This window comes from Monomorium pharaonis, chromosome 2 (genome assembly GCF_013373865.1).
Source record: "Monomorium pharaonis isolate MP-MQ-018 chromosome 2, ASM1337386v2, whole genome shotgun sequence".
Lineage (NCBI taxonomy): Eukaryota > Metazoa > Arthropoda > Insecta > Hymenoptera > Formicidae > Monomorium > Monomorium pharaonis.
The window spans coordinates 1802730-1827794 of NC_050468.1; the positions used below are offsets into that span (position 1 = coordinate 1802730).

A 25065-nucleotide genomic window follows, 5' to 3' on the forward strand; every position below is an offset into this window, starting at 1 on the left:
TTTAATAATGTCTATATTATCGGACAAGAAGAATGTGACAGAGAAGAAGTTTTTCATTCTCTAGATTCTTCAATAAATGTGGGAATTTTAGGGAAGAAATTTTCAACTACAATAAGATACGAAGTTGCAACAAACATCAAATACAAATGTGCTTTGTTATACATCAATGAAAAAAAATATTCAATTTCTCTTCTTCACGAATAAAAGTTGGGAGCGTCCCAGATGCGCACAGTAATAAACGGACACAGCAGGCTGAGTGAAACGGACACAGTAACAAACGGACACAGACCAAACGGACACAGTAATAAACGAACACAGTAACAAACGGACACAGACCAAATGCGCACAGAGCGAAACGGACGCAGACCAAATGCGCACGGACCAAATGCAATCCATGTACATTGCAAGCAGAGTAAAGTCCACATAGGTTAGCGACTTGGACGGGGTGGGTGCGGGAGGGGGGCCGAAGGCCCCCCTTGCACCCCCCCGTGTGTGTGTGTGTGTGTGTGTGTGTGTGTGCGTGCAAAGCATTCACTGCATCACATGGGTTTGCGACTTTCCGTGTATGCATTTGGTCCGTGCGCATGTGCAGTGTGCGCATTTGGTCTGTGTCCGTTTCGCTCTGTGCGCATTTGGTCTGTGTCCGTTTCGCACTGTGTCCGTTTCGCTCTGTGCGCATTTGGTCTGTGTCCGTTTGTTACTGTGTCCGTTTCGCACTGTGTCCGTTTGTTACTGTGTCCGTTTCGCACTGTGTCCGTTTATTACTGTGTCCGTTTGGTCTGTGTCCGTTTGTTACTGTGTCCGTTTCACTCAGCTTGCTGTGTCCGTTTATTACTGTGCGCATTTGGGACTCACTTTAAAAGTTGTCTGTGAAGTGCAATAATAATAAAAAAATTAATATTAATAGAATTTTCTGTTTTTATTTTTTAAATATAATAACGTATTTTATTACGTTTTACTAATTTACTATGTTAATTTTACGAGTTACCTCAGAGAATCTTTGTGATATATCGATAGAATGCAGACTCACACTTATCTGAATATTAAAAACTTAACTGTCTGAATTTTTTGCTACTACTAAAAAAATAATATATTTAATGAAACAGTGAAAAAAAATTCTCAGAAAAGACGTCTTACCGCGACCTCCCGGCAATGCGCGCAGTAAAGCGGTAAAGAAAAGGCGAACGAGTGAAGCAGCAAAAGAAAATACGTGCAGAGATCGAAGAGTGTTGCGCTGGGCCGCAGGCGTAGTAGAAAACTAACGTGAAAACTAATTGTAATTTCCAGTGAAAGTGCTAATAATTGATACACGTCTATATTAGTGTATGCATAAACACCAGTACGCTCAGTAACGATTACATAACCTATTCTAACCTAAATCACTTAAAAATGCCAAATCCATCCTTGGATCCAGAAAATTCTAAACCATATGCAATAATTCAATTCAAGGGAACAGACGAAGAGGGAAAATTATGCATTGATTTAGTTTTTAAAAAATGGTTTACAAAACGTGGAAAAAAATGTGTGTAAATATCCACCTGAAGCTAATTACCATTTACGAGATCAGTTTCTTGAAACGTTCAAAACACCTGAAAAATTGTGGTCATGCGTTCCTTCCAAATTCATCGTTGGTGCAGATACATTATATAATTATGCTTTTTTATTTCTTTGTTTAATTAACAGATAATCATTTTATTTTTTGTTGTTAGAAACTTTAGAACAAGGTCGTAAACGATTGCATAGAGCACAATTTACCAAAGATTGTAGAACCACTGATGTCGAAGGCGAAAAATTTGTTGAAGGCAAAAAACCTACACTATTATCCAAATCTCAGATTAGTGACATTCTTCATAACAAACACCCAATGCATTCTAATTCTGCACTTTCAAAAATAAATATATCTACAGATTTTTTTTTTATGGCATGCAAAAATTCAGGTTTCTATTCTACTTTATTTTAATTACGTCTGCTTATTTTAATTAATTTTAGCAGTAATCTCCAAAATTTTTCATAAAAGTTATAAATCATATAATAACTAATAATTTTTTCTTTAGGCACGCGACCAAAATCACGATTGAATAAAATTAAATCAGTTTCAAGTGATACTGACAGTGAAACTGAGGAAAGCAGATCTACAAGTACTTATTCTACAAATTCGTCACCATCACAGACAAGATTGAATAAAACGTTAATATTTCAAACCAAACAATCTTTATCAAATCGTGAAAAGTTTTGTGGTAAAATTTCTTTGTAGTTTCTGATTTCCGAAATAATAGATTGGAAATTTAATTAATTTTTGTTTATGTCATCATAACGGATAACAAATACATTTTATTATTTTATTTATAGCAAACAATCCCAAGAAACAATTATTTAAAAACGCAGAGTCAATGCACAGTAAAGATGACATTGAGTTCAATTTAACTCGTAACAAAAGATTAACATCACCACAAGCTTTATTAGTGGAAGAAAAAACCCCAAAATTCAGAGGTAAAAAAATATTCATTGGTAAGAAACAAAATTAAAGTCTAGTTTTGAATAATTTTTAATACATAATTTTAAAAAATTATAAAAACCTAACCTAACCTAGGGTTGTCTGATGATGCTCAATTATTCAAAGACTTAAAAGACTATATTGATAAAAAATTGAAAAATTTACGAGGCCGAATTGCATACGATTTTAGAACAAAAATAACGGAATTGAAAAATACAATTACTAGTGTGAATTTGACTTCTGCAGCTGGACCTAATTTAACTTCAACAAAAACACGTTTATCTGTCAAAGTTCCAATTGAAACATTAAATGAATTTTTGAGCTATGAAAATGTATTAAACAATGATGAAGATGAAATTGAGGCACTGGTAATATACATATCTAACATCTTTACATACAAAATATTTTTTTAAATATTTTTTTTTAATTTTGCTTTTTTTATACAGCGAATATTCTTCAGAGTATTAATTTACTCACAAACCAAGATTAATTCATGTATTGCGACAATAATGGCGGCTACTTTAGGCAAAGCAGTGGAATTGGAATATTCTGGCTTTGGTCGAAGTGTTGGTGGACATGCAAAAAGAAATTTTAGTACAACTCAAACGTGTATTACTATGAAAGAAGCAATTATATAGATAAACTGGACGAAGGATCAGAAACAGAAAATTTACAATCTAAGATTAGCAAATGGTTGTCAGGGGCTAAGGATCGTAAGCGTGGCAGAAAAGAACGTTACGCAGGAGCCAGAAGATCAAATTCATCATAAGTTCAAACTTTGCTTTAAAGTTTAAAGATGTTAAAAGATATATAGAAAAGATATTTAGGATTTAAAACTAATATTACATTAAAATTAACAGCATTATTATTTTGTTTGTTTTGTGTTTATTCAAAGTTTTATAAAAAATTTAAAATATTAATTGTTTTATTACGTAATTGATATATTAATAATTATATTCTTTGTTCTAATTATAAGATTAAAAGTAATAAAATGCAAATATTTTATTTAAACGAAAAAATATGTTAAAATTTTTTATTTAGTTTTTATTAATAACTGTGGTAATTCGTATTTTTTATTCATATCTTTATAAAAAACATTTATTGTATCACACATGTGTAAAAAAAACATACACGATATTTATAATAATACGTATCTTAATAAAGAAAACGATAATTTAAATGTATTTTTTATAATTCTTATATAAAAAATATTATATAATAAATATTTATAATAATAACAAATATTTTATTGTGTAAATATTGTGCTAATTATTTACAAAATTACTGCATGGCCCAAAACTGGCAACCAGACTTGGCAGTTGGTTATGGGCCAATCATGGGACGCGTAAACGCCATTGTATGGGCCAAGACTGGCAACCAGGCTTGGCCGAAACTTGTAACAAATGTCGGGTCGGTGTTATCATCCCATCGTACAACCAAGATTGGACCAGTCAGGGCTAGAGAACGGCGCCCAAGACTGGCAATCTGAATGCCAGGCTTGAGCCAAAGTTGGCCCCTTTTACAATTCCTACCTGGGTTATCATCTCGTTTTGCCAATAATTGAGAATGATGGAACTCATATATTATTATATTTAGATGAATTTGGCTTTTAATGCTCTTTAATTTTTGTCCTTACAAAATTTTCAAAATTTTGAAAAAAGGGGTGGAGGTAGGGTAAATTAAAAAGTTTGAAATTTTTGGAAAATCTAAATATACTATTGCAAAGAGTATAAAATATCATAAAACTTTTGTATAAATAATTTTTTCATAAACCTTATATTTTCAAAGATATTCGCCAAAAACGAAAAAACGCGTTATTTTCGAGGGGTGGTTTTAACTCCTAAACGTCGAGATACACCGCTAAAAAAAATATGGGTCTAATATTCTTTTATGTTCTACAACATATCCAAAGCTCATTAAAATCGGTGAAGAACAGTTCTATCCATTCCCTTGTTAGTTCTTTTCAATCATAATAAATTACCAATGTGTACTTAAACACGAATGAAATAACGGACACGAAAATATAATTAAACAGTTAAAATTGATGAGCATTGAACAACCATAAAACAGCGCATGTCGTATCAAAATGTGTCATAATAAATAAAAAAGTGAACCAATAAATAATACAATTAAATAAATAATAAAATAAAAAATAATGGAATTTTTTCACAAGTCGGTTTTCATATTAAAATAAATCTAAGAGATCAAAAACGATGGAATACGTGTTATAAATAACAAACTGATATGCGTATTGTAAAAAACTGTAAACTTATATATGTTGACCCTGATTTTAAAACACAATATTAAAACGAGCAACAACACACAGAGTATTCGACAAAGCGTAAAAGGCCAGTGTAACGTTCGGTAGTCAGAGACAGAATCCGATTCTGCCTCCGAAGGAGGGCGGCAGCCTCCGTCCCCCGCTGAGCGAGCGCTCTTCAGCGTTCTTTCGCAGCACATGGGAGGATTGTGTGCTCTGTTTCTCTCTCTCTCTCTCTCTCTCTCTCTCTCTCTCTCGCTTTCTCTCTCTCCCTCTCTCTTTTTACAAATAGCGACCACAAATAAGAATCCATTTCTTTCAGCGAACATCCTCCCAATTAGGGGTTCAAAAACGGAACCACTTTTGTTTCACGAAGATCGCCTTCCTCTTCTTTTACTCCGTGGCTCGCACTAAATAACCCAGATAGCCACAAATGTATGTATGAGCACAAATTGTTCTCATGTTGCTAGTAAAGATGTTAGCATCTTGCTATGCATTTACGTCGTCCCTTGTGCTGTTATTTGCTAGCATTCGACACTGATCTTAAATAATGCTAGCATAATGTTTGAAACGTGCAAAGAATTTTATTTCCGACATCAAATGCTAGCAAACAACAGCACAACGGACGACATAAATGCATAGGAAGATGCTAATATCTTTATTATACCAAACTGGCTATCTGGAAATGTGCAATGTGAGGTTGTAATACAAATTTTTATTGAAAATATGTGAAATATATGAAATTTTTAGGCTAAATGTTCTCATATTATTATTTTATTGTTATACAGATGTACTAAACATTTAACCCATATAGAAATGAAACCTCCAATAGATGTCGTCAAAGAGGTCTATTAGACGTTGTATGGATTATTAAAAGAGGCTTCACGGAACCTCGATGGATGACTGACGGATGTTTTGTGGATCATTAGTAGAGGCTTCATGAAGCCTCGATAGATGATTGACGAAATAAAAATCAAAATAAAAGTTTTATTGTTTTTTTTAATTATTTTTATCAACAGTACATACTGAATTTAGGACAAATTTTTAATAATTAATTATATTTAAATTATATTATTTTATTTTATTCTTACTTGCTGTTGGTAGATTTTGAACCCTTAGAATGACGAACCTTGTACTCTATCTGCTACGCCAATTTGACTCATCGATATGGGTACTTGTTATTGTCTACATATATCTATATGTTATAAACTGACGCAATTATATTATTTTTTATAAAAGCAATTTAATAAAGCATTAAATTTTGCAAAACATATTAAAAATAAATAGCATTAATTTATTTACTTATTAATTTCATTATTAAATTTATCTTTTTCCATAACCTTAATAATTTGATGGAAATTGCGATCTATTTAGCATTAATACTTTGAAGCGTTCAAATGGTTAATTAGATGGTTTTAACTATACAGGGTGTCTGGTATTTTTTTATGGGATTTTTATGAGCAGGTAGAGCGCATGAAACTGAACAGAAAGATCCTTATCGTTTTTTCCATTTTCGCAATAGTTAACAAGTTAGTGACTTGTAAAATTTTCTGTATTAGCCCGGCCTACCGGCAAATGCAAGCGCGCTGAGCGCCCGGCCGCGGCGGCCGCCCCTCCCTAGCGCTTGAACCTTGAGATTGCTAGGCGCGCGGGGGGAGTTGTTACAACAAGCAACAATGACTACGCATAAGCAACGCGTAATGCTAAATTCTCCCTTTGAATTATGAAAATTTTCTAACGACAAAAAGTATGTGTGTACGTGTACATAGATGTGTACAAAAAATATCAGTTCTAAGAAGTGATTACTAAATTTATTTTTTTAATAAATAACGATTATTTTTAATAAAAAATATTTTTTTGATGATAGTCTTAAACGCCGTAAACTGTCATTATAAATTTTAAAAGAAGTTGTTATCATATGCTCGAAACAAAATTTATGCTTCTTCAAAAAACATTAGAAAATTTTATCGATTAAAATAGAAATGACAAGCAAATAAAATTTGTTTCAACTTTATATTCTTAATTAAAAATTAAATAATTAGGATATTTATATTTTTAATAAAATTAATCCTTGTGATAGATTTATAATACACGGAAAAAACTTTATGGTAAAAGTTACTATGGTAAATAATAAACGCGGGCCAAGGAGGAATTATGAAAATTTTTATTATGTTTTTCATCAAATTACGACAATATTTACACTACTTATATGATATAATTTTCTGAAATTTCTTCTTACAGTTTGTGGTTACTATCATAAATAATAAAATCATACATAAATTTACTATAAAATTTTCTCCGTATAAATTTACGAATATATGAATTTATTAAATGTTTGAAAACTTATAAACAATATTTATTTAATTTAAGAAAATTTTAGTTTGTAATGTGTGTGTGTGTGTGTGTGTGTGTGTACAGAGTTTGTAGAGCTGACGAATGCGAGAGCGCGACGCAAGAAGCGCAACACTATTGTGAAATCGTCACATCAACAGGGGGGCATTTTTCTAGGTGTTATTACAAAGAATGTAACATATTATGGATAAGTATTTCTTTAATTGCATTATTAATTACGATAGATTTTCAGTGATTTATTTAAAATAGCAACACGAAAATCTAATTGATTTCTATTTTATAATCCATCTCTAAATCAAAAGGAACAAATTTAAAGAAATGATATTATTTTCTATCGTTCTCGCATTTTCTGTTAGAAAAGTTTGTTCCATTGTTGCATCATTTTGATTAAATATGAAGAAATATTTATGAATATATCGTGTAAGAGAAAAAAGATAACGATGAGAGAACTCGATGTAGCAAATATTATAATAGACAAAAAAAAACTATCAATTTGAGAATCAATTGTGAATTTACGATAATGATTTGACGAATAAATTTACGAATTTTTATCAATGTTTTTATCAAGGATTTAACAGTACGATACAATTCGATAAGAAACAAAATTCGAGTTGTATGATACTGTAAATAAGATATTTAGGAAAAAGAAAGAATATATCGTCAATGTACCGAAAATTATCATTAATTTACTATATTCACAATTACGATAGAAATTAGATTATTTTAAGATTCCATAAGTTTCCATCGCTTTCTCTCTTTCGACTTTCTCAATCACAGAAGTTTATTACGGTTTTAATTTGTCCCTATCTTTGCTAAATAATTTTGTCAAGTAATTGCGAATGTGCGTAACGACGCGAGTCTAGGCGCGGTGCGGTGGGAGGCGAGAGCGGCCATTGATGCGAGTCTAGACGCGGTGCTGCGGGACGTGAGGGCGGCGAAGCACAGGCAGCGGCGCCGCTTCTCCTCCTTCTCCCCGCCGCCGGCAGCCAATGCTCCTGCCCGGGCACGCTCACGCACACATCGCACTCCCCCTATCCGTGAGACATATAACTTATATACATATAGTAATCATAATTAGTTATTTGCCACTGGATATATAGTCTTTAGGTTTTTCTTTTGAAATTCAATTCAATAAGTTTTTTAAAAGTGCTGTTTTATTTTATACAGTAATTTCATTATAAGAAAATAATCGCGTTTGATTGGTATAATTATAAAATAATTTATATTTACTTAATTTTTATATATCTTCTGAAAAACTAATTTTATAAATGTTTGATATAAAAAAAAAATGGAGAGCGACCTTTATTCTCTGAAAGGAAGAGTGAGAAGCCCCGAAAGGCTCTATCACCCCTATTTATGCTCTCGTGTTTATATGTACTAATATATACCATCAGTACAAGTTCAGAACTCTCGATGCCTGTATATATAGTAAAGAATAAACGAACAGTACTTGTGAGAAATATGTTAAAATGTATTTCAAAAGTATCGTAACTGTCCATCTAGTGGTTAATAAATGATTTATTCAGAGTGGGTATAAAGGCCTAAACGCACAATGCCAGGCAACAGGTAATAGGAACAGAAATAATGAAAGAGAGAAAAGATCTTCTCTCTTTTTCTCTTTCTTTATTTCTTGTTCCTGTTGCCTGTTGCCTGGCATTGTGTTTAGGCTTTTAGACGCCGGCAACCGCCTCGGAGTCAAAACGTTAAATGGGGAAAGAGGAGAAAGAGACGCTCAGCCGCGAACGTAGCCGAGTGCGCACAGCGCAACTGCGCAACGGCTCACGCCGATCGCAGCCGAGCGCGCGTGCCTCACGGATAGGGGGAGTGCGATGTGTGCGTGAGCGTGCCCGGGCTTGAAATCGCATCACAGATGCTCCACACAGTGGGCCGCGCTACGGCTCGAGCGGCTCGGCTCTTCCTACGGCGCGCCGCGGCGCGCTCTCATTTGCACAATTTAAAAAATTGATATCTCGATTATTTGTAAACCTAACCCAAGAAAATATTGGACCTGTATGTTCATCTCGATCCCTTCTACCCCTTTACAAGCATTGGCGTGGGTGCTTAGGGACACCCTGTAGAAGTATTAAAATTTCATATTTATTAGTACTTAAAACACCCCAGATAGCCAAATAAAGGCAACGTGTTGTTATTTTGCTGTCACTTATTCCCTATTAATTTTATCAAACTAAAGCCAAGGTGTTTCCTCAAACTGTCTGTCGTTCTGACATCATGTAAAATTCTACATTAGAATTCAACAAACTGACGGTAAGTTGTCAACATGCATGCACAATTGCTGTCAATGTGACAAGTTTATTATTCCTCAATGCATGCACTTATAATTTTATAAACTCATGAAGGTTATTTGCTCTCCTGATGTTAACTTCGTTCCACATTAAATTATAATGACAGCAAATTGTGGGCAAGTTCACAACATACATGCAGTGCATTAATTTACTCGATATGCTTAATCTCGCTTGGCTATCTGGGACTGTGCAAATACTGCATAGTATTTCACTACAGGTCGGTAATTTATAAAAATAGTCATTAATATGATGAGTATTGAATACTTGTATTTATAAATTACTAATAAGAAATTTTACAATAGGACGAGTGATAAATATTTGTGTTGAATTACTAATGAAAATTTTATTGTCAGTGATGCAATGCTAAGTCAACTGTTTCATGTAAAAAAAATCATTATTAGTATTTACGACTTGAATAAAAATATTACGAGTTATTTCTTAGTATTAATTATGTAAACAAGAAATAAAAATAAAGCATAAATACACTTTATATAAAGACTTGTATTTTTTATTATAATAAAATGACTTTATTAGTGTGTGCAAATTTTGAAATACAAAATTGTATTTCAATGTATTACAATGTATTACAATGGATGTATTTAATGTATTACAATGGAACAATAAAAATTGTCATATGTATGAACGAATGACCAAATCGTCATTTGTTCCACATGGAAAAGAACATTTTCAAAAATAAATCGTTTATAGAATCGAACATTTTGATTGGACACTTCTCTTATTAATTGCTCTACCTCAACTTTCTGATTTAAAGTAAAAGAAAAGAGGTCTGATGCACCAAAAAGTTTAATAGAGTTTCTATACTCCGTACAGTGACCTGATTTACTCTTTCGAAACGTTAATTTGTTATACAACGACTTAGCAGAAATTGAATGATATTACACAGGCACACAAAAAAAAGTGGTTGGTCCGGCGGACTAGACTAGTCAATCCTTATGTATTTCGACCAGCTGAATCCGAATCCAAGGTCAGAATTGCAAAGTTAGTTTTTTTTTTGTGCCTGTGTTATTGTTTGTGAAGATGTTAGAAGCCTTTTCTTTAATGGCTTGCAATCTTAAATAGCATTTACAAATCTATTGCGGAACACATTGTGAACTCTTAAACATTGTAGCCAAAATACCATTGTAGGTCTCGTATGGAAATGCAGGGAAACCTCACAAAGCTCCAAAATTTTGAACACTTTTTGGAATATGTAAAAGCAAATGTATATTAAATTTCATAAGTGTAGGAATATTATATATATCTTCCATAGTAAGAACAAATTTTCTTAAAGCATTCATAGTATTAAAAAATTCCTCTTCAGTGAATCGCTCTTTAAGATAAACATGCATACTAAAAACTAAGAGGAACCAGTGATCAATATGTTTTTTGGCATTGCGATGGCTTGCATGCATGGTATCGAATAATAAAGAAGGACATTTTTCTATTCAGAGGCTTTCCACAATTTCATGTCACGTAAACTTCGTGGTGTTCGTGTCACTTCACTAGGAGGTTTTATAGACATAAGTATAGAATCAAATTCATTTATTTTAATGTCTGAGCCACAATAAAATGGTTCTGCCTTATTAAACCCTGCAGTCCACCACGTAACCATTGTTTTTACAACACCAAAACACAGTACATGTACTCGGGCACAAATGATTCAATTATGTTGAAAATATTTAGAAGTAAAAGCACGGATGGTCCTTTAATTCCATTAACAATAGCCTTGGTTCTTTTCACTGTCCTAGTATTGTCCAAATGCTGTTTCTGTGTACATAGTTCTCCGACATCACCTCTAAATAATCTAGCTCTATCTCGACCAACTTCTAATTCTTCACTTTCGTGTAAGCAAAATGAACACCCTTGCTTACCCCTGTATGTCTTTATATTCTGAAGTAAAGGTCTTGCTTGAGAATCAACACACGCAAGAATAGTATGCACTTTAACTTGGACTGGATCTACACTATCAGGAAGTCGAAATTCAAAACCATCTTTGTGCAGCATATTTAATTCATCGATAAAAAATTGCAAATACACATTCATATTTGGCTTTCCTGGACCATACCATAAACCACATAATAAAATATTTTCTTTTCTTAAATGATAAAGAAGTTTATTCACAGAAATCTGAATCGGCCACAACGACACTTTTGACGATTTAAATATTTGTACGCCATCAGTATTCCATTGCAAAGTTATATCTGGTTTGGAAATTACATCTTTTAGAATAAATTTTCTATAAATTTTACCACTGATTACATCATTCTGAGACTCATCTTCCCATCTTAACTTTGAATACATATTTTCATCCTGCATTAATTTTGTTAATTGTTTCTTTAAAGGAATTTGCAAAAAAAAGATCCTTTTATTTTCAAAAACTTTATATCGCATTCGAAACCACATTCACAAATTTCATGATTATTTTCTGAGAAAGTTATAATTGTTTGACAATCCGGGCAAAAGTAATGTATTTTAACATAAGTTAATAATGGGAAATTTTTCATAAACGTATACAGTGACGTATATTTGCCACAGTTGCCTGGGAAGATGGCAGTCAATCAATTCAAGGAGATGTTTTAACGCTACATCAGATAATCCAAAACGAATAGCATAAGCCATAATCAGAAGCTCACTTTCTTCTCTAGTTATGTTACACTCTTCATATGGGATTCTCTCTTGAGGAAGTTCCACATTATCCTCTTCCCAGCAAGGTATATTTTGACAAACGTCATTATTTAAATCATTCTCTGTATTACTATTTTGATCACTGTTACTCCGATGAAAAAGATTATCTACTACTGCTATTATCATATTCGTATTCATTTTCTGATGATTGTCTGATGATTTCATTTTCGATATTATCATCACTGTCCCACCTACTATTATAGCATATGTGATCTGCACTAGTGTTTTAATCCATTGATTCGTCGCTACTACTGCTACTACTCGATATTCTATCTACTGCTGCATGTGTAATCTGCAGAGAAAAAATAATTAAGATATACGGTTTCAATATATATTAAATTTAAAGTCATTGCGCGTTTGTCTACAAAAGAAAAGAAATAGTATCTAAAGTATATAATTGTCTTAATTGAGTATTTAAAAAGAAGAAAAACTAGTTTTTATATATATATTAACTTTTTTACAAAATATTTTTATTATTTTATAAAAATACATATATTATGATTTAATTTTTTAAAATAATAATTTGCAAATTTTGAAAAATATACAATATTGAATAATGTTCTTAAAAATGTTTACAAATATTATATTATTTAAAATAAACAATGTAATACTATACTTTTATTTAAAAATTAATATTTATTTGTAAACAGCTTAAATTTGTAAAAGTATCTGAAAAAAATAAAGATTGCAAAAACATTAATCAAACTGACCTCATTTTCGAACGCTATTTGTTCTTGCAGGTTATTTCCTTCTTGTTGCCATCGATAAAATATACTTGATGGAATAGAAATATCAACATTTCGCAGATACTGTCTGTAAGGTACCCTTCGCATTTTTTATGTATGGAAATATCAAATGGGGAAATTTTTAATTCAAGCGATTCATCAATGATAAGAATTTTAAAGGCGGTAATAGACTGCTAACAAAAGCGCAAAAGGTATATCATACGTTTTTTGTAGTTCCATGGATCATTATAACAAATGCCTCAATATTGAGATCAATTATGTTAAGGAGACTAACAATAAGATTTGTCTTCTCGTATAAAATAATAAACTTTTTCAGACTTTTGCAAACTAAGTAGTATACCACTGTAGGCAAAATTGTATCTATATTGACTAAAAATCTTAACAAGATCGCCAAACTAACTTAACATGTCGATAAAGTATCGATTAGTTGAAAATTTTATACTAGATTTGCGAATACGTCGTATATCTTAGCTAAATTCGACCTATGCATACGCATCTATGATAATCTAGGTTGTGGTTATGGTATAATGTAAGGGTCCCCGCACAGACTTTTGTATAACTCATAACATAAATAGTAGGAATAGGAGGGTGGTTCTGACTACGGGGCTCCGAGGGGGGGTGAGGGGCGGGGGGATATTTGCGGGGAGGGGTATGACGTCACGGGGGGGTATGACGTCACGCGGGGAGGGGGGATGACGTCACACAAACGGGTGCCGCCGCTTATCAGTATAAACATTTATGTAAACAACATGCTAGTTGTAACCTGATATAAACAAATACCGGTCGGTAGCCGCTTATCAGTATAAACATTTATGTAAACTACAAGTCAGTTGTAACTAGATATAAACAATAACTTGCCGGTCACCGCTTATCAGTATAAACATTTCTAAGAAAAATAATATGCGAGTTGCAACTTGATATAAACAATTAGGCCCTGCGGCTAGAAGTAGTAATTAGGTATAAACAATTTTTATCTATGGGTCTTTCTATCGCTTATCAGTATAAACATTTTTTAAGTAAAATAATATGCGAGTTGCAACTTGATATAAACAAATTTCTAAGAATATTTATCGTACGGAGCGCCGAATCGTCGGCAGCTGATAAATTTATTCGACAGCTCTTGGAATAGCTATAAACAAAAATCGCTGACCATATCCGGTAGCGGTTTGTTATAAACAAATTTTTTATCGCGACAAGGAGCGCCGAACCGTCGGCAGCTAATAATTCGACACGTTTCTTCCTGTCGCGGTGTTATCTCCCTGCTTAGCGCTCTTGTTAGAGGTAGCGGCTCGTTATAAAGAAAATAGTGAATGTTTATCGCACGGAGCGCCGAACCGTCGGCAGCTTAAATTTCTAGATAATAAATCGGTAGTGACCACCGGCAGCTAAAATATCTAAACATTTGATCGACATTTATCGCCCGGTAGCTTTAAGCGGGAAGCTATGCATAACTATAAACAAATGCATGAGACAAAGGGCTAAGAGTGAAATATAATTGGTCCGGAAGAGCACGGTGCCACAGTAAGCGTGAAGTCTTCAACCCGAGCGAATCAAAGTGAATTAATTCCTAAGTATTGTGAATTTTAACTTGAAGAATGGCTAATCAGTTAAATGAAGTGGACATTATAGATATCGCGGACGATATAGAAATTGTGAATATCGCGGACGATGAACAAATTGTGGATATCGTAGACAATACAGAAATTGTGGATATCGCGGACAACATCGAAATTGTGAATATCGCGGACAATATAGAAATTGTGAATATCGCGGACGATAAAGAAGATATTGATATTGCAGGCAGTGATTACGAAAACTCCAACGATGAAGACATGGTAGTTGATGATTTCGAAAATTCCTACGAGGATGATGAAGACAGCTTAGTATCCGATGTTAGTGATTCTACGAGTTATTCCATTGACTTTGTCGATCGCGTGGAAAAATTTGTTTCACATGAAGATTTTCTTAAATTAAACGAGCGTTCCGAACATTGCGCGATATTTTTCTTTTATTCTACGGGTGGTGCTCTAGCTCTCTGTGCCGAGTGTATGATAGACATGTGGGACATTAGAGAAGGCATGAGTGCTGTTAGGGAGCATCAAACGGATCGGCTAGAAAATTTGGATTATCGGGCTTGCTCAAATTGCCGTCAATCCATGTACGTGATAATTCCGCGCAACATGTGCCCAGTGTGCAGTTTGTAAAGACTTTAAATACATAACCGTACAACATGGATCAGGAGGACATTGAAGATATCAAATATGTTCTTAACAATAAACGAATATCACCAGTGCAATTTATACGCGATCGAGAACTTGGTATACGTGGAACGCTTGAACGCGTTGCGATACATAGAGTGTATATAAAGAATGAATCTATTTATCCCTGGCCTTATCACGTGAGACAGGAAATATATACCATGGCATTGAATCAGTGTCCGAATGATGAAGTCGCTAAAAAGATGCTACGTGAATACGATACTATGTACATTAAAATTCCTGCTGGTATTGGAAGGTGTATCAAATTGTTGATAAATAATATGGTTAAAGTGTTCTTAAAAAATCCTAAAATAACATATGCTGCACACGTATGATGATTTTTTTAATGCATGGAATCGTTATGCTTATAAAGACAATGAGAATAATGATCATTTTGGGCGTATGATGAGAACTTATGTTTTCATTCTGCATGAAAAAGAATGCAAGAAAATGCACTATGAAGTGCAAGATTCGGTGCGACGCTGCAAATCATGTAGACGTGTCACGTGCAAGTGCTCCGTTGAAGAATGTAACGTGATTTAAAAAGTGCGAAAAGACGCTAAAACATGGAACAATTCGATTTAGAGGAACGCGAGCTCTTGGAGCAAGCGAACAGAGTCGCTACTTTGGGCGAGTGTTTTACGTGGTTGCAGCGATGTGATGAGTGTGTACAACGGCTCGAGGAACATAGCCGCGTCAAGCGTCCTCGGCTCGCCGTCGGATATAAACAATCGTTGGTGGCGAGAATCGCGCGACTCGAGGGTGAAAAGACAAGATTACAAAGACGTTTCGTGCACGTCGGCGGTGATTACGCGAGTGATAACGCGGAAAGACTCGTGTGGCGCGAGATAGATACCGCGTTCGAGAATCGCGTTCTGACCGGTGCGGTTATTAATACTAACTATATCGAGCCGCGACAGTTTCTCGAAGACGCCGGAGGTATAGTGCTCGAGAGTGTGCGAGACGCTCTACAAAGACACAACTGTATAAAAGTGAACACCGCGTTCAACGGTGTATTTGTGACTGGTGAAAAAAGCGCTAATAAGAGTATCACCACAAAAAATTGTGAACTGTTTCAAACGTCAAATTTAGACGTATGGTACGAGCGGCGTGTCATCGAGCCCACGTTAGCGTCGCTTGAAGAGTTCCAAGAACGCGATAGCGGGTGGGCGCTTTCACGAATTCTCAATTTAACTATAAATGTGAACAAGTTTAATCCTCTACACGCGGGATGTTACGTGACATTGCCGCGAAAAATAATGTTGAAAAAAGCAGTTGTAAACGTTAAATCAAAGGACAATGCATGCTTTGCATGGTCAGTGATCGCCGCTCTGCATCCCGTAGAAAGAAACACAGGGCTGGAGTCGTCGTACCCTCATTATACGACAGTCTTAAAGTTCGACGACATCAAGTTTCCCGTTATATTAAAAGACATTGGGAAATTTGAGAGACTCAACGATGTGTCGGTCAATGTGTACGGGATCGAAGAGGATAAAATTTTTCCATTACGACTCACGGATAACAAGAGTGAGAAGCATGTCAATCTTTTGTACGTGCAAGATCCGGGGGATAACAACGTGGGTCACTTCACATGGATCAAAAATCTGTCCCGTCTGGTGGGATCGCAATTGAGCAAACATGTATGCAAGAAATACATTTGCGATCGGTAAGTAATAATTCTTCATGAATGTGTTTATAAATTGTTTCAAATAGCAGTAAACATATATGTTTTCTTTGTTATTTACAGATGTCTACATTACTTCAGTTCCGATGAAAAGTTACAATCGCACAATGTGGACTGCCAAAAGTTGAATGACTGTGCTGTCGAACTACCAGATGAAAAGGATAAGTGGCTGAGCTTCCGCAACTTACACAACAAGGAACGAGTGCCCTTCGTCGTATACGCCGATCTCGAGTGTGTGCTGCGGAAGATGCAACCAGACACGGAGCCGACGACATACGCCTACCAACAACACGAGGTATTTAGCATAGCGTATTATGTGCGATGCTCATACGATAATGCGTTATCCGTGTATCGGTTTCGTCGCGATCCCGATTGCGTGTTGTGGTTCACTAAGCAGCTTGAAGATTTAGCACATAACGTTAAGATTCGTTTATGCGCCAATGTCCCCATGGGGATGTTATCGAAAGAACAATTAGAGGCATACCGTAGCGCGACACATTGCCATATTTGCGAAAAACCGTTTGCGTCGGATGATAAGCGGGTGCGCGATCATTGCCATCTAACCGTTACCTCGGTCCCGCACATTCGCTTTGTAACCTCTATTATCAAAATGTGTTGTACATACCGGTAGTCTTCCATAATTTATCCGGATACGATTCTCATTTTATTATCAAGGAAATAGCCACAGCGTTCAAAGGAAAAATTGATTTATTACCTATCACGAAAGAAAAATATATTTCTTTTACAAAGCATGTCCTAAGTACCGCCGATAAATTAGACCCACATAATCACATAAAGTTAAGATTTATAGATTCATATAAATTTTTAAATACTAGTCTCGAGAAATTAGCATCATTTCTGGGTAAAGAAAATCTAAAAATTGTACGTTCCGAATTTTCGCACTTATCCGACGCAGAATTTAATTTATTGACACGAAAAGGCGTATTTCCATACGAGTACGTTGACCGCGTCGAAAAATTGGAAGACACATGTTTACCACCACTCGAATCCTTTTATAGTTCTCTGACCTCCGACACAGTATCCGAGAGCGATTACGCACACGCTGTCAACGTCTGGCATCGGTTCTCAATTCGAACGTTGGGTGAATACAGCGATCTATATTTGAAAACGGATGTCTTGTTGTTAGCCGACATTTTTGAAAATTTCCGTGATAAATGTTTAGAAAGTTACGGTCTCGATCCCGCGCATTATTACACTCTTTCCGGATACACGTGGGACGCTATGTTAAAATATACCGATATTACTTTTGAATTGCTTACGGACATAGACATGGTAATGTTTATCGAACGCGGTATACGCGGTGGTCTGAGTCAATGTTCAGGCAGATACGCACAGGCTAACAACAAGTACATGCAGATCTACGACCCATCGAAACCATCGTCGTACTTAATGTACTTTGATGTTAATAATTTGTATGGCTGGGCGATGTGTCATCCGTTACCCTACACTGAATTTCAATGGGTCGAGGACGTTTCAAATTTCGACTTGAACGCTATCGCTCCGGATTCACCCACGGGATACATTCTCGAGGTCGATCTCGAGTATCCTCGAGACCTTCACGATCGACACACTGACCTACCTTTCTGCCCGACGCGCGATAAACCGCCCGGCAAGCGAGAATGTAAACTTCTCGCCACGCTCTACGATAAAGAACGTTACATTATACATTACCGAAACTTACAGCAGTGTACGCGTCACGGTCTTCGTATCGCGAAGATACACCGCATATTAAAATTCGCGCAATCTCCATGGCTCTGTAAATACATAGAATTAAACACACAATTCCGAACTCACGCCAAAAATGATTTTGAAAAAAACTTGTATAAATTAATGAACAACGCGGTATTCGGGAAAACCATGGAGAATGTGCGTAATCACGTTAACGTTAAATTATTGACGAAATGGAAGGGTCAGCACGGTGTGGAGGCAATGACCGCGAAACCGAATTTTCATAGTCGTAGCATTTTTTCAGAGAATCTTATTGCCATCAAACTAAAAAAACTCAAGGTGAAATTCAACAAACCGATTTACGTAGGCATGTGCATTTTAGATATTTTTAAGACGTGTCTATACGAATTTCATCACGAGTATATGGTACCTTTGTATCGCGACAAATGTAAAGTCATGTACACTGACACCGATAGTCTCGTATACCACGTCGAGTGCGATGATGTTTATGAGACGATGAAACGCGATATTGCTAGGTTCGACACGAGCGATTATCCGGTCGACAATGCGTACGGTATGCCTCTCAAAAATAAAAAAATACCTGGTCTAATGAAAGATGAAAACAATGGTGCAACAATGACCGAGTTCGTCGGACTTAGAGCAAAAATGTACGCGTTGAAAGTGGACGGGAAAAAGGACACCAAAAAAGCAAAAGGTGTCAAGAATAACGTAATAGCGCGAGCCATAACGTTCGAAGATTACACCCGCTGTTTGAGAGATGAGATTGAGATGACGCGTCGCCAGTCGTGTATACGATCCAAGTTACACGAAGTATACACGGTGTCCGAAATGAAAATTGCTCTAAGTCCGTACGACGATAAGAGATATCTCATACCCAATTCGATCGAAACGTTACCGTGGGGACATTATCGGATACCCCTATAATATATTTGTATATATTTTGCACCTGATGTACTTGTAATTTACATTTTATGTATTTTATATTTTACATATATTTGTTAATTTTACATCTAGCGTTTCATATATTTTATAGTTTATATTTTTTATTTTTTACATTTTATACTTATTTTATAATTTTACATTTAGCGCTTCATGTATTTTATATTATACACATATATTACATTTTATGTATTTTTGTGAGTCTTTTTATACTATTGTAATTTGTATTTTATACTATTGTAATTTGTATTTTATAGTATGCATTTTATATGTTAATTTTCTATGAAAAATTAATTAAAGTTGATTACATTATACATTTTATAATACGTATTAATAAGAAAAGTATTAAGGATGATGAATGGATGGATAGGTAATAAAGAAGTCTCGTATATATACACCACTTATTATAAAAAACTGTATTTTTATTTTTATAAGTTTACATTACACTTTTATATGATTATAATAAAGAAAATATTCTTATATAACATTGTCTTTGTGAATCCACGAATTATGTGATCCATCGAATCCCAACCACTTGACGTAAACCTTGTCACCCTTCCTGCGCAATACTTTCTCCACGAGATAAACGTCCGGGTGAGTCGCACGATGCAACTCGTGCTCGTAGAACGCTCCAACTATAGATGTTCCGCGATAATCCTCTAGTAAATAAGTTACGGGATTGGTATGCTGTACTTTAATAATTTTAAACACCTCGGTTGTCCAATTCGGTGTGTAACCCTTTTCAAAGACTGTCTTAAATTTGCTCACGCGTACAGAGTCACCGACTTTAAATTTCGCTCGACCAGCAATCTTTATCGAGCTGTACACCGTATTCAAGAGTCTTTCAGCCACAGCAGGGGTTACGTCGACGGGTCGCATACCGATAGTTCGGTGTTTCCGAGAGTTGTGATTTGACACGAGATCCGGTAACAGGTCAATCCACTTGTAATTGCCGTTGAGTGTAAACTTCTTCCACATGTCGTTTTTCAGCGTACGGTTAAACCGTTCGACGACCGATGCCTTCATTACCAAGTACGTGGAATAATGATTAATATCATGTTTTTTCAATATTTTCTGCACATCGGCATTGTAAAACTCTTTTCCCTTATCAGTCTGTAAATTTTTCGGACATCTTGCGCTCTCTCGAATTATCTCGACAATAGCATCAGCTGTCTCGCTTCCACCCTTGCTCTTGAGCGGAATGGCCCACGCGTGTTTGCTCAACACATCGATTACGGTGAGTATGTAGTGGTAGCCTCTGTTAATACGTGAGTACGAAATCATCTCGACGATATCAGCCTGCCATAGATCGTCGTAGCCTCGAACTATGACGTGTCTTCGTTGAAAATTTCTTCTCGCCGGAGCATGCAGTTCCTCGACGAGTCGTCGCCTTTCGGAACTAATATTGGATTTTAACGGTTTCATGGATCGCATACCGATCGTTCCTGTTTTTTTAAATTCCGTTTCCGTTCTTTGTCTGTTCTGTTCCCGTTTTTTTCTGTTCTGTTTCTGTTCCATTTCTGTTCTTTCGCTGTTTTTTCTGTTTCGTTTCTGTTCTTTCCCTGTTCTGTTCCCGTTCTTTTCTGTTCCGTACCCGTTCTGTACCCGTTCCGTTCCTGTTTTTTTCTGTTCCGTTTCCGTTCTGTACCCGTTCCGTTCCCGTTTTTTTCTGTTCAGTTCTGTTCCGTTTCTGTTCTTTTCCCGTTCTAATCCCGTTTTTTTCCGTTCCGTTTCCGTTCTGTACCCGTTCCGTTCTTGTTTTTTTCTGTTCCATTCTGTTCCGTTTCTGTTCTTTTTCCGTTCTAATCCTGTTTTTTTCCGTTCCGTTTCCGTTCTGTACCCGTTCCGTTTCTGTTTTCTCTATTCCGTTTCTGTTCTTTCCCTGTTCCATTCCTGTTTTTTTCTGTTCTTTTCCTGTTTCTTTCTGTTCTTTTCCTGTTTTTTTCTGTTTGGTTTCTGTTCTGTACCCGTTCTTTCGCGTTCGTTTCACGTTTGAATTATCTTTTATCACTGCTTTCTATCGTCTTTCAGCAGTGGTTCTTTGTCTTCCGGTACCGATCGATCAGACAATCGTTCGTAACTATTCCTAACTTGATTTACAACCGTTCGATAACCGTCCGACAATCGTTCCCGAGTCGTTTGATAGCGATCCTGCACCGTTCGATAGCTATCCAACAACCGTTCCTGAACCGTCCGCTGTTGATTCAGGAACCGATCAAAATTGTTCGTTAAACGTTCGTAACCGTCTTTTCGCCGTTCGTTATTACTCATTGTTTTTAATCTTGATACGATATGGGTGACATCAATCAATCGACTGACACGTTTCGCGATTACGCAGGTTAATTTATAATAAGACCCGCTTCGCGAAGTTCCTCGATGATGGACAGAATCTCGTTGTCGTGTGCGTTGTGACCGGCTCGACGCGATGCTTCGAGTAATCGCAGACGATCTACTAGTTCATTGGGATTGTCCCAGTGCACGTAATCGATCGCGTTATCATTTAACGTCATAGCGTGAGGTAATCCCTTTCCAGATTTCTTCTTTTTCGGCGTAGATTCGATCGACATCAACGGTGCGATCAGGTGTTTGTATCCTCTATTTGTATCCTCTGTTGCTCCGTAGTTGACTGTCCTTGGCGTAATTGCGTCTATGCACGTTTGTGGCAAACAATATGCTTTTGTACTTTTGTAAATCATCATCTGTGTAGATGTCATCGGCGAGAATTTTCTTGAAGATCAATTCGTAAAGACCAGGTGTACCAGCGTAACGTTGGTTACCAGCCTACATTGTCGATAATTATATTATCCTCGTTGTCCACATCGAAATGTTTATTACCGAGCATCATTCCATTAGTCTCGAGACGAACACCGTATATATTGTCTATGTTTACATCGCTCTCTCGGTTACCGCTTAGGACAGTCACGACATATTTTTGACCCAGTGGACCAAATTGAGCTTGCAACGCTTTTCGTCCTTGCAACGTCTGTAACTGATTTCGAACAATCGTCGCAAGCGAGTCATCCGTCGTTTCGAAAACATTCTCAAGCGATTCTATCGGTTGTACGGTTGTGGGACGCGGTGTGAAGGTTATCATTGGTACGTCGTTTGAAATTTGTAAATGATTAGATTTTTGCGGTGTCGCAGAGATATCGAACGAGACGTTCGACCGTTTTCTCTTACTGGCATATTCTTCCCCCTCTTTCTTCTCACGTTTACGGGTGAACGAAACGTTATCGATCGGCTCCTCTTTTATCGCGCGTACGCCAGAATTGTCAATAATCTTTTGCAGCGGTTCGATCAACGGTTCAAAGTGTCTCTTAGTCGCGATATCCTCTTCGATCCTGCCGGTTTTTAGAGCACGATGTTTCTTTCGAATCGATTCGCTCGTTTTTTCAATCTCCTTCGCGATTTTCTCACGCTCACGCATATCTTTGTTTTCAGCCATGTTAACAGAGAGTGTTGATCGCACGTTTCACCCCGACAAGGTATCAATATCGACTAACCGTTCCGCGGTACTGCAAACTCGTTAAATCCTCTTCTGTATCGTCCGTTAGCAAGTGCACTGTCCTTGTCTATCATCAAAAATCCATAATCACGCTGCCAACAATCCCGATATAATTCACTAAAATCATCATACGACATGTCGGTGTTTACGTGATCGTTGTACACGTGTTTCAAGTTGGTACTGTCCTGCTTAAACAGGATCAGCAGGTTGGTTTTGTCGCGTATAAGATGTTTAGGTATTCTCGCGTACGACTGACAGAGATAAAAGCAGTCGACGTTCGAGTGTCTACCCATTGAAAAATATTCTCTCACGACGTCCTGCTTATCGTACGCAACGTCATCGAAGACGAAAATTGAGTTTGGACGCGCCTCGCTCGGTGAAATGACGTCACTGTTATTGGAGAACGTAAAGTAACCGATCTCGTCCATCGACGACAACAAATTCTCCAGATACCGATATTTCGGCTGTTGTAGCGATTTCGAGTAAACGTACACGTTCTCGAAATGTACACCGTGCGGACATTCCAACAAATTTATCAGAACGTTGGTTTTACCGCAATTTGACGGACCACAAATAATGGCGCGTATAGTATTCGGCAGCATCGCACCATGCTTACGCCTCACCCCGCCGTCTCCCATCGATTGTAATTTATCGTCGTAATTCGTTACGCAAATCGTCAAAGGTTGTCGCACGAATCTCATGTTTTCTGAATCTGATTATATATCTGAATCGAACGTCCTATTTATAGGTGTGAGTGCAGCGTACGCTCTATGGGAATGCGCCTTTGTACATGTGAAAGAAACGTATGCGTGCCCCCTGTGCATGCTACAGAAGGCGCTTGCTAGAGAAAGACGTGTATGTGGGAACGCAGCGTACGGAGAAAGAAACGTATGCGTGCCCCCTGTGCGTGCGTGCTAGAGAAGGCGCTTGCGCATGTGTATACGTAATAGAGAAGACGGTTACACGTGTATGAGTGCTAGAGAAGGCGCTTAAACGCGTGTGCGTACTAGAGAAGGCGTGAGTATGTGCACGTATGTGTGAACAGTGTATAGAGAAAAAAGTATATCGACGGTCGCGTGCTAGAGAAGGTGTGTGTACGTGCGTGTGTGCGTGCGTGAGTGTGTGTGTAAACGCAGTGTATGGAAAAAATAAACGTATCGACGATTGCGTGAGTGAGATGAAAGAAAAAAAATAGGATATCATGCAGAATTGAAGGATGAATAAAAAAGATATGCAATATATGTATAATATATATATTTAAAATATTTAAAACATTAATATTACAATTAATATTACAATAACATAATGTGATAGAATAAAATTATAATATTTTATATTATAATAAGCTAAATCTAATAGAAAAAAGGAAAATATATGAATATATAAAATATATAAATATATAAAAAAAATTAAAATACATATAATTAGTAAATAATATAAAAATATAATTTTCTTACTCTCTATTATAAATTTTATCTATCCAATTAACTATAGTTTTTAAATACATGTCGAACTCCCAGTCTCGTTCTATTTCGCCCTCTTCGACTTCTTCATCTCCAAAGAGGTATCGCAAATCGAACAGATCGAAGAGGTCGTATTCGTCTTCGTCCTCGCCTTTGCCCTCCTCTCGCCATAACCATTCATTATACCGCCGCGTGAAGTCTCGCGTGTTTCTTACTTTTAATTGATGAGCAGCTACATCCACGTAACCGCGGACGTTGACTATTGTGCGCCCGGTGACGAGTCCGCAACGGTAACACTATAAAAAACATGTAAAAATATAAAATTATCAATTACAAAAACAATGTATTTGTAGAAAAAGGGTACTTACAATGCTAGCAGGTATTCGCACGTATGCGTTCCTGCTGAGGCGCGAAAACGTCTTTGGATGGCGCTTTGCTGTGCGCACCGCCTGCTGACTTTTTACAGGGATGAACCCCAGCGCTGGCATGTTGGGCAGTGCTATTCTCGTTTCTTTAGATATGCACTGTAAAAAAATTAAAAAATATTAATATAAATTAATATAAGTTAATATAAAATAACATAAGAATAGATAGTATAAAAAATACTTACTATTCGAACGGTGTTATGCGGACCGAACGCTGCCATTTTACTTGCACTTTTTAACT

The 25065-nt window shown here is 36.2% G+C and overlaps 2 protein-coding genes across 7 annotated transcripts in view; both read right to left on the reverse strand.

Annotated features, from left to right (window-relative positions):
- LOC105832304 overlaps positions 1-25065 on the reverse strand; it is a 591095-nt gene that overhangs the window by 453478 nt on the left and 112552 nt on the right. The window lies entirely within an intron of this gene.
- LOC118644396 lies at positions 24345-24919 on the reverse strand. Its single transcript, XM_036282918.1, has 2 exons — positions 24768-24919; positions 24345-24695 (listed from the first exon to the last, which is right to left on the reverse strand). The coding sequence occupies exons 1-2, from the start codon at positions 24885-24887 to the stop codon at positions 24390-24392; spliced, it is 426 nt and encodes a 141-aa protein (XP_036138811.1). The 5' UTR covers positions 24888-24919; the 3' UTR covers positions 24345-24389.